The sequence below is a fragment of the Vigna unguiculata genome, chromosome 11 (genome assembly GCF_037176805.1).
Source record: "Vigna unguiculata cultivar grain cowpea cultivar isolate G323 ecotype 2 chromosome 11, ASM3717680v1, whole genome shotgun sequence".
In the NCBI taxonomy this organism is placed as follows: domain Eukaryota; kingdom Viridiplantae; phylum Streptophyta; class Magnoliopsida; order Fabales; family Fabaceae; genus Vigna; species Vigna unguiculata.
In genome coordinates this window covers 5,564,092-5,579,752 of record NC_140802.1, presented here as the reverse complement: position 1 = coordinate 5,579,752, position 15,661 = coordinate 5,564,092, and the positions used below count along the sequence as shown (strand labels likewise).

Genomic DNA, 15,661 nt, shown 5'->3' with positions numbered 1-15,661 from the left:
ATAATTGGCAGTATGGTGAATTGCTTACAAACATGACAAAAAGGTCTGACATTTAAAAAATATACGATAATAAAACGAATACAAGTTTAAAGATTAAAATTTATAAATTATAATACTTGAATTGTAAAGAATGATGTTAGGTTAGTAATCTTTTTTAATAAATATTTATCGTGTACGTCTTTATTTGAACTAAAAAATTAGAAAATTTGGATTTTAATTTTGGGTTAAATATGTTTTTGTCCCTTGACTTTTAGTGAATTTTGAAATTAGTCTATTTTGAAACTTTAGACCAATTTAGTTTTTCATTTTTCGAAATATGTGAATTTAGTTCTTTTAATCAAATTTTGTTAGGTTTATTTGATGTTTTATATGTATTTTCATGATTGTATTTGAGTTATTTATATTATTTGATATATTTTTGTTTTAATGTTAAGTCAAATATTATTATGAAAAACGTTTGAAATATCAAATAAACTTAACACAATTTTATTAAAAGGATTAAATCTACATATTTCGAAAGCTGAATGATTAAATTGGTATAAAGTTTTAAAATAAACTAATTCTAAAATTGTATAATTACTGATTTGGTACCCCAACTTTTTGGTTAAGTTCAATTTGGTACCTATACTTTTGGTTTGTTCAATTTAGGACCCAATTATCTAAAGAGATTCAATTTGGTCATCTCCGTTAAGTTACTGTGTCCGTATAGGACACTTGTCAAGCCATGAAATTTTTATTTTTTTTTAATTTTTTAAAATTATTATTATTTAAAAAAAATATTTTTTTTTCAAAAAATTTTAAAACTACCACGTGTCAGTTTATCATCGTGCCACGTGGCAGCTTACAATCATGACACGTGGCAGTGATAATAGTTGTTTTCAATTTAGTACCCCAATTTAAATTTTTGGTTTAATTTAGTATCCCAATTTTTTAAAATGATCCAATTTTGTCCTCTCTAATTTGAGACCAAATTAGTAAATAAGTTTAATTACAACTTATATATACATATTTTACAGCAACTTTTTCTAATATATACATCAAATCATTTCACCTAAATACTTAAATTATTTTAATTTTTACATTTTAACCTTTGTAATTTTTTACACATGAAATTTTTTACACTTGTAAAAAATAAAATAATTTTAATATTTAGGTGTAGTGATTTGATGTATAAATTCAAAACAATTATTTTAACATGTATATATAAGTTATAATTAAACTTAGTTACTAATTTGGTCTCAAATTGAAAATGACGAAATTTGATCATTTTAATAAAATTGGGTACTAAATTGAACCAAAAATTTAAATTGGGTACTAAATTGAAAATAACTATTATCACTGTCATGTGTCATGATTGTAAGCTGCTACGTGGCACGATGATAAACTGACACGTGGTAGTTTTAAAATTTTTTGAAAAAATTAAAAAAAATAAAAAATTTCATGGCTTGACACGTGTCCTGTACGAATACAGTGTTAACTTCAACTTAACAGAGATTATCAATTTGAATTTCTTTAGATAATTGGGATACTAAATTGAACAAACTAAAAATATGGGTATCAAATTGAACTTAACCAAAAAGTTGGGGTATCAAATCAATAATTATATCTTCTAAAATTTACTGAAAGTTAAAGGACAAAAAATACATTCAACCCTTTAATTTTAAGGTTGAAACTTTTAGAGACTTGAACATAGGATATATGGACCCACATTTTAAACCCATGTCAGAAACAATAATCTATACCAGAAATACATCTTTCTTCCAAGATCCAAATATTCACATGTTACTCAAAGTTCACATTTAATACAACAAGAACATGTCTACCAAAATAATTTTGAAACCATACATAGCCGAAACAAACCTCAAATATAACCAAACATTAATCGCATGTCTAACCTAATTTAGAAACTTAAGTACCTCTTATTTAAAACAATTTTTTTTAACACTATATGCTTGACAATATAATTTTAGGAGTATTTTGGTCATTAAAAAAGTTATCTTTTGTATTTGTAAAGAAAGAGAAATCGAAGAGTAGAATAGTGAATGTAAAGTATATATAAAAATTTGTTAGTCTCCAAATATATTTATTGATATAATATTTCTCTTTTAATGACGAATATTATATTTTAAATATCATTAATGCTAGTGACATTATACGAACTGTGTTTAACAAAAGAAAAAAAAATCTTCCACAGTTTAAGGGATTAAAAGAGAAAACAAACATAACCCAATGCTAAGTGTAAGAAAGAAAAACACATTTTCAATATATAAATAAAAGATGAGTGTAAATTTTCTACTGATTTTTTGGATGCTATTCTATATCGAATATTAAAAATACATTACATCGATATTTTAAATATTTTTCTAATATATTTAAAAATGTCAAAATCGATAATAATCAGTATATTATGAAAATTAAGTAGAAAAATAACACAACAAAATCCAAAAAATCCAAATTCATAAAACACTCTTATGTATCGAGAATTGATTTAATAATTGTCAAAAAAGCAAATATTTCTTTTAATTTTACTGTAATAAATAATAAAATAGAAGCATTAATTTCAACAATAGAAATAAGTAGGTGGAGAATTCAATGACCTAAATTGAAGTTGAGTAAGTAGATCATTGATGGAGTGGTCATTCCTAGGTTATTTATGGCTAAGGTGTTGGTATTCATTAATGTTATTTTTATTGGTTGAACTTCATCATTTTATAATTTGTAACTAATTGTTAATTAATGTTATTTAAATAATTAGTATAGTATAAATTATTATAAGTTTGTCTTGAATTTTAATTACTTTTTCATTAAAATTAATTTTATCTTAATTTTAATTAAAAGAAATTGAAAATTTTAGATGACATGGAATAATTCAAACTTTCTAAGTCACTCTGATAAAAAATGTTGAAGTAAAGATATTCAACTAACACGTGTTCAAAAATGTAAATATATTTAAATTGTCATTAATTTCAATTTTTAAGTCATATAAAATTATTAATGTACCAGAATGAGAATTAACTGTTTTTAGAATATATTTAAAGTGATATTTTTAGATCTGTTAGACAAAATGTTTTGTTAAATGGAGTTGGTGCCAATATAAATATTCTCGCATCAATTACAATGAGTTTTATCATTAGATAAATTTTCCAGAAACAATTTTCTAAAAGAAAAAAAAAATTAAAATAATTTTTCCATAAGTTTAAATTACTTTATGTATAAACCAATTTGTAAATTATGGAAAGACTAATTTCATTTTATTATTTTAGAAATGTTTTTGAAAGTATTTAGTTTAAAAAAATATGAACATAAGAAAAATATATATATTAAAAACTATTATTTTCATACACATGAATTTCATATTTTCCATACATTTTCTCACAAATTGTACAATAATTTGAAGGGAAAAATAATCACACCATACTTGGCATATTTTTATATTAAGTAATAATAACATTAGTGGTACATAAAGGGAGATAAATGAAAGAGAGAAAAGAATTTAGCACAAAAGCCCAGTTAAAGCCCAAACTTGAAGCCCAATAGCCAAAACATTTAACCTAAAAAATCCATTTTTTTTGCAGAATGCATCATTCTTCTGTGGGGCACTGGATGTTTGGTTGCTTGAAGGATTTGCCCCAACTGCAGCTGCATCATAATCACTCTGGATTTACTTTCTTGAAATATTTTTAATCCGCATACAAATTAATTTTTAATATATAAATAACGTTTTCATTTTTTTTTAAATTTATAAAGATTCATGTGTAAATTTGAGTTGACACTAAATAGAAATAAAGGAATTCAACAATATATAAAAAATAACTCATATTTTATACAAATTAACTCATTTAAACTCACAATTTAAACATGTTCTTTAAGTAACTAGCAAACAAAGTTTGATGTCAATTTCATTACCTGAAGGACTTGGTGCAGGACTTGTGCCATTTTTTCCTTTCTCCAACTGATAAAAAACTTGAGCCTCTTTTGATTTGGGGTCCATGTGCAAGAGTTCTGCTTCCATTGAAAAGTGACTATTAGGTAACAAGCATTTCTTTTTCTTAAGGAAAAAAAATATAAGTAAAAGAAAAAGAATATATTTTTCTACAAATCACAATTAACTTTCACATGAGATAAGAGGTAAGAATTTCATGGTCTTTTTAGAGGTTTCGTAGTAGAAATGAACACTAATAAAATACGGATATGTTTTAACTTAAAATAACATCAACTTTAACCTCTCTTTTTTTCATCAGCAATGTTAGTTATAGTATTTATTATAGGTGGAGTTGAATCCATAATCTCTCTTACCATCCTTTTAAACTCAATAAACTAATCTTATATCCTACATTGTTAGTAAGTGAAGTTAAACCTAGGTTTAATTAGTGAGATGACATCCACTTTCGTTTAGATGTGTCACTTTGGTACCCGTTTTTTAAAATATGTTAATCTAGTTCCAACTTTTGAAAAAATATCTTAATCATGTCTCTTTCAGACAAAATTACTAAAGTCGTTAACTTAATTCATGACTTTTACCACTAAATTTTAATATAAATATCAATACTTAATTTTGTAAGTCATTTTAAATATTAATATCGTTAACGGTGGTAATAATTTTTTGCTGAAAATGACTTAATTCAGACATATTTTCAAAAGTTAGGACTCAATCGACACCTTTTTAAAAGTGGATACCAAACTGACACATTTAAATGAGAGTGACTATCATCTGACTAATTAAACCTTAAATCTACAACCTATCTCATTCTCCCTTTCAACTTTACCTACAAACAAACCCTTCGATCTAAAACCTTAAAACAATCATACCACGTCTAATAATCTCACTTCGCTTAAAAGTTGAGAAGTTAGACGGTTTCAATCCCTCTTACTCTGTTTACCCTTCAAGACGTTTTTTAAGGATAAAACTGTGACGGAGTATTCACTCCAAATCAGACTATACGAATTTAAGCTCGTACTTAGAAATCTATAATTTAGAGTATTACAAACAGAATGTTACCGGGGCACTTGGAGACATTGACAGGGGAATTGCATGCAGTGGGGAGATTCAAAGCCAAAGTGACATTAATCTGCAAGCCACCAAGGTCAGGATCATTGCGATCTCTGATGATTACACACAAACACTTCTTGTTGTTCTTCAGAACTTGCTTGAGACCACTGCAACAATCTGTAGCTGGAGCTTGTGCTTGACCTCCAACATAGGGCAAACATGTTGCTAGCCCTACCAATTGCTGTGCGCATTCATCTTTGTCATTTGATGAAGAATCTCCCATGGCAGTGCCAACTATCACTGTTGCCAGCAACAAGAACTCTGCCATGGCTTTTGTCTTGTGGTGGTAGGACATTTTGTGAAGAGTGTTCAGAAAATGAAGTGAGAGAGATGGGAAAGTGGTTGAGGTGAATGTGAGAATGGAAAGTGCTTAAATATTGAGAAAACATTATGGTGTTGGTGAAAGTGTATATATGTATGTATAAATATATGGTGTTGGTGATGTTTATATTAAATTAAAATGTAATGAAAATACGTTATTTTAAGATAACAATAGCGTTATGATTAAGGTTGGAACGAAAAAAAAAACAACAATAACAAATATTAGTTGTAAACTAATGTTTCTTTTAATGTGTAAAAGCAAGAAAAGAATGGTGTGAACAAAACTAGAAAAGTGTATTATAACTTAGTGCGTCACTTCACCAACCCACTATGGCAAATGATGTATAGAGACTTAGTGGCTTCTCGTGGCATGCGTGGATGACAAGTGGCAAGAAAACATGATATCATATTCTCCTTTTGGTGACTTCATATTCATTATTACAAGCCTTTACCTTCATTCACTTTTAGCCTATAGAGAAAAAAAATTTCTTCTACTCTTCTAAGAGAAAAATATTTTTTAAGGATTAAATTTTAACAATTTTTTTCTTATAATTTATAGTATTATTTATATTTTTTTCATTTATTATAAAATTATTTATAAAATATCAACTTAAGTTGTAAAAAAAAATTATTAAAAATTAGTTATCAAAATATCATTATTCTTTCGAAAACTTTCATGTATAAAAGTAGAGATGTCAAAATGGGTAACCTGGCCCGACCCGGCTCGACCCATCACGGGTTGATCATTTAGCGAACTAACCCAATCCAGCTTACTTTTTAGCGAGTCAAAAAAATTCGAACTCGGTCTGGCCAACCACAGGTTGGCGAGTTAAATGGGTTGGTTCACAGGTTCACTTAATTAAAAAAAATACAATTTTTTTTCAGTCAAAACTAAATTATAATTCTAATTAAAATCTAAATAAAATTTAATACAATCCAAATACAAACCAAAATAAAAAAAATACAAATTATTTATGTGTTGGTTAGAAAAAAAAAACCTAACATGACTGAAATGTAAAACCCAACTTAATAAAAAATACGTGTGTGATCCTTTTATCTACGGGTTGACTCACCAACCCGGCTCATCACGGATTTAACTCGAGCAAGCCTGGTTGCGTATTGAAATTTATAAAAAAATTTCAACTCAATTATGCCTTAAAGAGTTTGCTTTTATTTCTTTTTCATTTAAGTTCAATTATCATAATACATTCAATTCTTATTCAACAATAGCATGTTAATTTCATCATACTACTCAATATTAATAACATCAAAGAATTCATTCAAATTCACCATTTATCACATGAGAGCAACATACTTGATAATCATAACCCAATTTAATTTTCATTTAAATTAAGACAATTTTTCTTTTAATTCTAAACATTTGTTCAGAGACCAAATATGTAATTACAATCCTAAGATAACAAACATTCATTTTTTCTTACAATCGACATGTACAAGAACGATAATTAAGGAACTTAAAATTTAAGAGAAAAGAGAAAACTTACTCATATCAAGATTATAATGAAATAGATTTGATATATTTTATGTTGTCTTTTAAGTTGGTTTCTGGAAGTGAAATGGATGAATGGTAATCTCCTAAATTTAGAGCAAGGTTAGGAAGAGTCAAGTAATACAAAGATTGAAGTTTATAATAAATGAAGAAGGAATTGTCTGTTTTGCTATTTATATCCTTATAATTTAATTAATTAAAATATTCATTCTTAATAAACTGTAAACTTTGCTTTCTAAGACTTTCTATAACTACACTTAGTTGATTTTTCAAAAATTAAAAATAAGAGATTTGTTTTTTTTTTATAATCAAATAATGTCTTCATATTAAGACCTAGTCTAGATGTCAAAAGATTTTAAAGAAATCAAGCTCCAAATGGAGGTTGAAGATCCAAAAGTACAGACAATGAAGAGTCTCGTGGAAGTTATACACAATTAAAAGGAGAATGTTAACCAGTAAGGACACTAGTTAATGATAATTAATTTGTATTGGTTCCTTCATTTTTATATTCAAAGTTGAAATAATTAAATACATTAATTAAGATAATATAAATACATATAATAAATTATATATATATATATATATATAATATTTAAAATAGGTTTAAAATAAAGTTTAATACAAAATATAAATTTAAATAAACTTAATCTGGTTAAAAATATCCATTATAATAAAAATAAGGTTAAATATGTTTTTGCTTCCTAAACTTTGAATGAAAATTGAAATTAATCTCTCTTAGAAAATTTGGTGGCCCAATTTAGCCTCTCACCTTTAGAAATGCATAAATTTATTCATTTTAATCAAATTTTGTTAAATTTATTTGACGTATCAAACACTTTTCATGATATCATTGAAGTTGTTTACACCGTTTGACACATTTTCGTTTCAATATTAGTTGAGAAACGTGTTTGAACATCAAATAAACTTAACAAAAAATTGATTAAAATGACTAAATTCACGTATTTCTAAGGATGAGAGACTAAATTGGTCCAAAGTTTCGAGAAAGGATTAATTTCAATCTCATCTAAAGTTAAGAGACAAAAAATATATTTAATCCATAAAAATATCAATATAATATTTATATACAAATTAAAATTTTCGTCTCAATTTAGAATGGATTAAATTAGTAGCAGACCTTCCGCATGATGGAGGGGAGCCATGACTCCCCCAATTTTTTATTTATTTAATTTGTTATATACATTTAAATTATTTATTTATGTATTATTATATTATTTATATTAATTTTTTAAGTTTTTCTTAAAATATCATACATACTTTTTTTTTATTTTGTATTTTATCTCTTCTTTTTATCTCAATTTTTACTTTTAATATCACTTCTTTTTCAAAATAAAATGGTAACACAGTAAAATTGATAAGTTAAATAATATTTTAGATCAATTAATTTATTCTTTTGAATTGGTTTATTTTGTACTTTTTTTAAGTATATGGTTTCCTCTTGCATGTGATAAATTTGTTTACTTTGGATTAGGTGATAACAAATTCATATTTTTCTAAATAGGTGAGAGGTGGTAGATTTATATTAGAAAAATTATGATAAAGAATAAAATAATTGATTTTTTTTAAGAAGAAGATTTATTTATGTACATCAATCAAACTTGAAAAATTTCCCGATAATCCAAAAATTAAAGACTACGAAAAACAACTATCTAAAACTCTCAAAGTTGCATATAATGAATTTAAAAAAAATTAATTTGGCACCCCTAAATTTTTTTTAAAGTTCCGCCACGAGATGAAATTGCTTTGGTTTACAAAGAAATTGGGGATAAATTGAAACAAAATAACAAATACAGAAACTAAATTTAGATTTTTCACATCAACCTTGACATGTAGTACTATCAATGCCACATTATAAATGCCATGTCACATTATCTTTACCACGTGAATAGGATCTTAATTTAACACATAATTTTTTTTTTAAAGTGTACCATAATGGCCAAATTGTCCGCTATCCTAGAAGGCTGCTAACTTAAGGCAAGATTGGCCACTATCCAAAAAGGTCGCTAACTTAAAGTAACCATTAGGCCTAAAGGAATACCACACAAATCACAACCGAATACATAACGACATACTGAGTTAATACCTCATCAATAAACATGCATGAATCAACTAACTTACATAACGACAAGGGTAACCAACTAGGCGGATTCCTTAATCATAAAGGCGATACCTACACTAACCAACCACATCAGTGGAATGCAGTGTACTTTAACTTAGAGAAAAGTTAAAGGAAACCACTATGAAAGAATGATAGGCCTAAAGTCTGGGTCCAACTAAGCCCACACCAAGCCCAATGAAGATTGGATCACTGTGAACGTAATCAGGACTCAACCCACATTTTGAATCAAGGTAAAAAAGAGATTAATCTCCTATAAATAAGAGTGGACCCTAATAATTAAAGGTACGTATTTGTCAAAAACTTTTCTACATATAACCCCATGTTCCACCATGTTCCATTAAGATTGAGTAACAAAAACATGACAAATAAAATTAAGGGAGTATCCATCCGAAAAACTCAAAAATTATGATAAGATGAGATTTAAATCATATAATAATCTAATATTATCCATAAAAGAAAATTAAAATCAAATTAAAATTTTTAAAAGATTAAAAAAATCTGGAATTAACATATAACATATCGATAAACGTTATTAATACATTAATCACGAATAGAATATCACGAAACAAATCTTCTAAAATAAGGATCAAATTAAAAAATAAAATAACAGACCAATTTAATTTTTTCTTTTACATGTGAGTACAAAATTTTCCATCTCGATGTCCCAAAATCAAACTGCGTCCATAGATTTTCGTAAAAAAATCTGCTGCTGACGACGCAGAATCGAATGGCCACCCTTTTCCAACGGTTTCCAGTCGCAACAAAATATCATTGGAACAATTTTAATGCTAGTATTAATAACTGTAATTTTAACAACTAAACATAAATAAATCCATTAAAATATATTAAGATGATATAAAGAGAATCTTAAATTTAAGATTCCTGAATTTAAAAAAAAAAAATGATTGTTAATCTTAACCCGATAATCAAATTAATTTTTAAAGTAACAAATGTGAATTTGATGAAACATTTTGCTTTTAGAGTAAAATTTATAAAAAAATATGTAATAAATGAAATTCAGTTATAATAAATAAAATTTTATAAAATAATTTATAAAATCTTGTATTAAATAGTTCACTGTCACAAAGAGCACTACTAATCTTTAGAGGGAAAGTGAGAGAGAACAGAATGGGAGTGGTAATAATCGACGGCACCACCGTGAGCGACTTCGTCAACGACACCGCCGCGTTCACGAAGTGCGTGGACGATCAGTTCACGGCGCTGGACCTCAACAACGACGGCGTGCTGTCGCGGTCGGAGCTCCGCAAGGCGTTCGAGTCCATGCGCCTCATCGAAGCGCACTTTGGCATCGACGTGACCACTACGCCGGAGAAGCTCGCCACGCTTTACGACTCCATCTTCGACAAATTCGACGTCGACCGGAGCGGTACCGTGGACCGCGACGAGTTCCGAGAGGAGATGAAGAAGATCATGCTCGCCATCGCCGACGGCCTCGGCTCCTTCCCTATCCAGATGGTCCTCGAAGACGACCCCAACAGTCTCCTCCAGAAAGCCGCGGATCTCGAAGCTTCCAAGACCTGAATGAAAACGGTGACGTTTCTAAGCTTACCAGACACGAATAGAGACGGCGGCGTTTCAGGATTCCGTGAACTGAAACGACGGCAATCGAAACGCCGCCGTTTTAGATTTGGTAACTGTGTTTGACCGTGTGCCTTCGTGTGTTAACTTTGGTTTTATTGTTTCTCTTAATAAAGGATTTATGTTGAGATTAGTGTGCTTGAATAAAAAAGTAAGGGTTGAATATTATTTTTCCTTCGTACAATTATTCATTAAATTTGTCTTTGGTTTCGGGTTTTAAAAATTAGTTAATTAATTTTAAATAAAAAATGCATTTAGTTTTTTTATCAACTAATGTAATAATATACGATGATTTTTAAATATTAAATTTCAAATTTTCAAAACTATATATCATATGGATTTAATTTAAACACGGTCAATAAGTATCAAATTTAGAATAAAAATAATTACAATCACATCATTTTAAGAGTTAAAAGATTGAATTTATCATTTTGGAAATATAAAAATCAAAGACAAATTTTAAAAGTAAATACTAAAAGAAATTAGTGTTATCAAAAATTTAAAATTAATTAACAATAAGATATTTTAGAGAAAATATAATTAAATAAAGTAAAAATAGTAAAAATATTTAACAAGCGGAGCAACTTTTTTAAATATCATACTTCCATTCTCGTTCTAAGTTTTTTTTTTTTTTTCAATTTCTTCCTCTTACTTTTTTCCTTCGAATATAATAAAATCACAATATCAAACTATTTTGTTCAGAAAAAAATTTTAAATTATTATTGATAGATTTTTTTCAAAAAAAAAAAAATGCTAACAAAATTGATTAGAATCATTGGTCTACAAATAAATAATTTATGACATAAATTGATATATTTTAGATTAAATGAGAATATATTAAAAATAGTCAATGTTGAAAGAACATTTGATGTGATGAAAGTTGATTGATAATCGAAGAGGAAGAGTGTGTATTGAATGTAATCACATGACATCATAAAAGAACTATTGAAAAGATTACTAATTTCTTTGTGAAAGTGGAAGGAAGGATAAATAGGTTATCTATTAAGTGTATTAAAAGTGAAGATGTTTTACTTATTTGATAGTTGAATTTGTCATATGGAAACGTTGAACAATTAGAATTAAATATGAGATACGCCATTCCAGAAAAGATGACAATGTCAAAAATCTAAGTATGAATTGTGTGATGATTGACTTTAAATTATGTGCAACAAATGATGTGCTAAATAGTTTAGTAAGGTTATTAAACTGTTTGATAGAATGACACAATAGATTGTTTATTACAGATTGTCTAATAGTGATGTAATACAGTCTAGTGAAAGTATTTTTAGATTTAAATGTTTTAATTGTTTTTTGTTATTCTCTTATTCTGAGATCTTTATGTAAAGACCCTTATGGGCTTAAACATCACACTGAATTATAATTAGCCTCTGTTTATAGAGCCTTCCAAGATCAATAAAAGTGCTTTCTTTCAATCTTATTCTTATGTTTTCTTGAATTGATATTGTTGAGAACCCAACAACTAGTGTTGTATATGGAAATAAGAAAAAGAAAGTCAAGAAGTTAAAAATATGGCCACCAAGTTTGATGGCCAAAAGTTTTTCGAGGACAAAGACTTTAGACTGTGGAGGATCAAGTTGGAAGCCATCTTGAAACAACAAGGTTGAGATGAGACTTTGAAGAGTGAGACGACCATTCTAGCATTTATGTCTTAGAAGAAGAATAAGTTTGACACGATCAACAAAGTTAAGAGAACCATAATTTAGTGTCTTAGTCAAACACTAAGAGAAGTTGGTAAAGAGAAAATTGTTGCGTTAATGTGGGTGAAACTTGAGTTATTGTACATGACTAAGTTTTTGGAACATAAACTTTGTTTAATGCAATAATTATGTTCATTCAGGATGACTGATACAAGAATGATGTTGTAACAACTAGCAAATTTTAGTAAGATTTTAGACAACCTAGAGAACATTAAAGTGAAACTTAAGGATGAAGATAAGACTTTACTTTTTTTACGTCTTGCCTGAGATGTATGGAGATTTAAATACACTTTGGTGTTCAGGAAGTAGAAAACCCTTACTCTTTAAAGGAGGTGCAAACCTTGATAAGGATTAAGGAGCTTCATAAGTTTCAAGAGTCTAAAGGAAAGGGTAATGGTTTAAGTCTGAATGTGTCTAAGTTCAAGGGGAATAAGGAAAATGAGTTTAAAGGGAAGAAGACAAAGCAATACTCATCAAACGATCTAGTAGAAGGTGAGTGCTATGATTGCCACAAGAAAAGTCACTTCATGATAAGTTGTGAACAAAATTAGAGAAACGAGAAAGGCAAGAAATTCCATTCCAAGAAAGAATTTGTTGATGTTGCTTTAGTATATGATAATTGTCAGTTTGTTGGGATGCGAGTGGAGTCTGTGTCTAATGCACATAGGATCTGGGTCATGGACTCAAGATGCACTTATCATACATGTCTAGTGAAAGAGCTATATGAGACTTTGGAATTGAAATAAGGCGGAGTAATCATTCTTAGAAACAATGAAGTCTATAAGGTGCAAGGCCCGAGGTCTATCATATTAAAGATGTTTGATGACTGAGAAATGCTATTGCAAGAAGTGAGGTATGTTCCAAAGCTCAAGACAAATCATTTTATCGATAAATATGTTTAATCATAGTGGTTCAACAACCAAGATTGGACAATGAGTGATAAAGATTCAACAACCAAGAACGATTTGTACATCTTATTTGGTTCAAGAATGACTGTATTCAAGAATGACTGTGCTTGTGTCTATGACTAGTCAAACAATGTAGGATAAGGTGAAGCTATGACATCTAAGGCTGGTACAATAAGTATTTTTAACGCGGGATAGGCCAACCCAACCCACATTTTGCAGGTCAAGTGTGGGGCGGGCCTAAACAGGCCGGGCCGTCCCACATTTCCATCCATACTTTTCAATGGTTTAAAGAGTGACACACCATGGTGAGTAATCAACAAGGTACCAAATTGGAAGTTTCGACGATAAACAATGGGTTGAAGTTTGTTTTAAGGGAGTTTAATGAGTTTTGTAGGGCATAAGGTATAAATAAGTGAAAGATGATTACAAGTACACAACTATACAATGGGTTGACTAAGACGATGAACAAAACCATCTTAGAGAGGTTGGGATCTATACTTCTAGGAGTCAAATTGCCTTTTGGAGGAAAGTTGCAAACACTATTGTCTACCTAATAAATAATAGTCTATAATCTACTCTAAGCTACAAAATTCCTATGAAAATATATGAAGTGAAAGGCTTGCAAATTGTGAGAATTTGAGAATGTTTGGCACCTCGGGATTTGTACATGTTAAGAAGGATAAACTAGAGGCATGGACTGAAAGGCAAATTTTCATTGGATACAAAAAAGTTGTGAAGGTATACATATTATGGAGGTTGGGGTAGGAGAGACCAAATTCTTTGTTAACAAGGATATGTGTAGAGATCCAAAGAAAAGGAAAGATAAAATCAATTTCGAGGTTAAACCTTTTGGTGGTGGATCAAACCATCAAGTGGTGTAAGGCGATAAGGCATCAAATGATGTGTACCAAACCTCTACCTCTTTCATGAGAAGTTCTAAAAGTAAAGAGGTCGACTTCAGCTATTAGCTTACACATGATAGGGAGAATATGACAATCAAACCTACATAGAGGTTTGTATATGCTAACTTTGTCATCTATGCTTTGAAAACAATTGAAAAGATAAATGGTTAAGAGCCCAGAAGCTTCCAAGAGGCTATAGAAGGACCAAAAGGTCAATTGCGACTGGTTGCCATGGAGGAGGTATATATATAATAACTTGCAACGAGATTTATATATAAATTTGATGAATAGAGGAATCTTAAATAATATTAAATAAATAGATGTTTATAAAATAGAATAAGCATATTTATATTCAATTTTATAAATGAAAAATTTACTTTCATTGTAAAAATATGTTTAAATAGCAATTTTTATAGTTGAGACTATTCAACGCAAATAAGCTAAGGGTGTGAATAATAAGAAAAAATAATAATAAAAGAAGGAAAGAGGAACTTGAGTCCCATCAAACCGCTTTGGAAGGCTCCAATTTTCAACCTAGCACAACCAAAAAAGTCAAACAAAGACTTAGAAAGCATCAACAAGCATATAAAATGTGTTCACAATTTTAGACCACTAAGATAATTTCTTTTATTTGAATTTTGAAATTCAAATTTCCCTCAAAGAACTTTGTAATTTTGCCTAACTAATTTAGACCACTATGTTAGATTTGCATTTCACTTTAGAAACATTTGAATTTTATCTACATTTAGCCTGAGGGACACCTTTTTACTATAAATAGTCACTTATTTTTCTTTGCAAGCAACTTATGGATATATAAACTACAAGAAATTAACTTATTATCTACGTCAAATTTTTGTAGGTAATATATTGTTATCTACGAATTACCTACGACGTAAATTTCATAGATATTGAGTTGGTAGGTAACTTTATCTACGAAAATAAGTTTCGTAGATAACTTATCTACGAATATTATCTATGAAATTGGAGCATCCATAATTATCTACAAAAATTTTCGTCAAAAAATTTGTCATCCAATAGTCGAATCACCTACGAAATATTTCGTAGATAAATTATGTATGAAAATTTTCGCAGATAACTACCTACAAAAACCAGCATAGGTAAATTACCTACAAAGAATTTCGTAGATAACTCAAATATAAAAAAAAATTAAAACATTCTAAAATCCTTAAAATATATATATATATATATATATATATATATTTCAAGAATCCTTTTAAAAGTGTATAATGCTTAGTTAAGTGGTAGAGCATTTGCCTACTTTCTAAGAGGTTTGAGATCGAACCCAATTGGCTATTTTTATTAACACTATAATTAAATATCCACATTATGAAAAAAAAAACAAATAATTAACAACTAACTCTCTCAAATAATAAAAGTATAAATGGCTACTTTTATTAGCACTATAATTAAATATCCACATTATGAAAAAAAAAACAAATAACAACTAACTCTCTCAAATAATAAAATAATAAAAGTATGCTTCATTTAAGACCAA

At 28.4% G+C, this 15,661-nt stretch overlaps 2 protein-coding genes across 2 annotated transcripts; one reads left to right on the top strand and one right to left on the bottom strand.

Moving 5' to 3' along the window:
• Nucleotides 1-3,390: 3,390 nt before the first annotated feature.
• Nucleotides 3,391-5,427, bottom strand: LOC114169022 (non-specific lipid transfer protein GPI-anchored 14-like). Its single transcript, XM_028054031.2, has 3 exons — nt 5,000-5,427; nt 3,907-4,002; nt 3,391-3,639 (listed from the first exon to the last, which is right to left on the bottom strand). The coding sequence occupies exons 1-3, from the start codon at nt 5,343-5,345 to the stop codon at nt 3,494-3,496; spliced, it is 588 nt and encodes a 195-aa protein (XP_027909832.2). The 5' UTR covers nt 5,346-5,427; the 3' UTR covers nt 3,391-3,493.
• Nucleotides 5,428-10,101: 4,674 nt separating this feature from the next.
• LOC114168960 (Calcium-binding EF-hand family protein) lies at nt 10,102-10,785 on the top strand. The gene has a single exon (XM_028053965.2). The coding sequence runs from the start codon at nt 10,147-10,149 to the stop codon at nt 10,558-10,560; it is 414 nt and encodes a 137-aa protein (XP_027909766.2). The 5' UTR covers nt 10,102-10,146; the 3' UTR covers nt 10,561-10,785.
• The last annotated feature ends 4,876 nt before the right edge of the window (nt 10,786-15,661 follow it).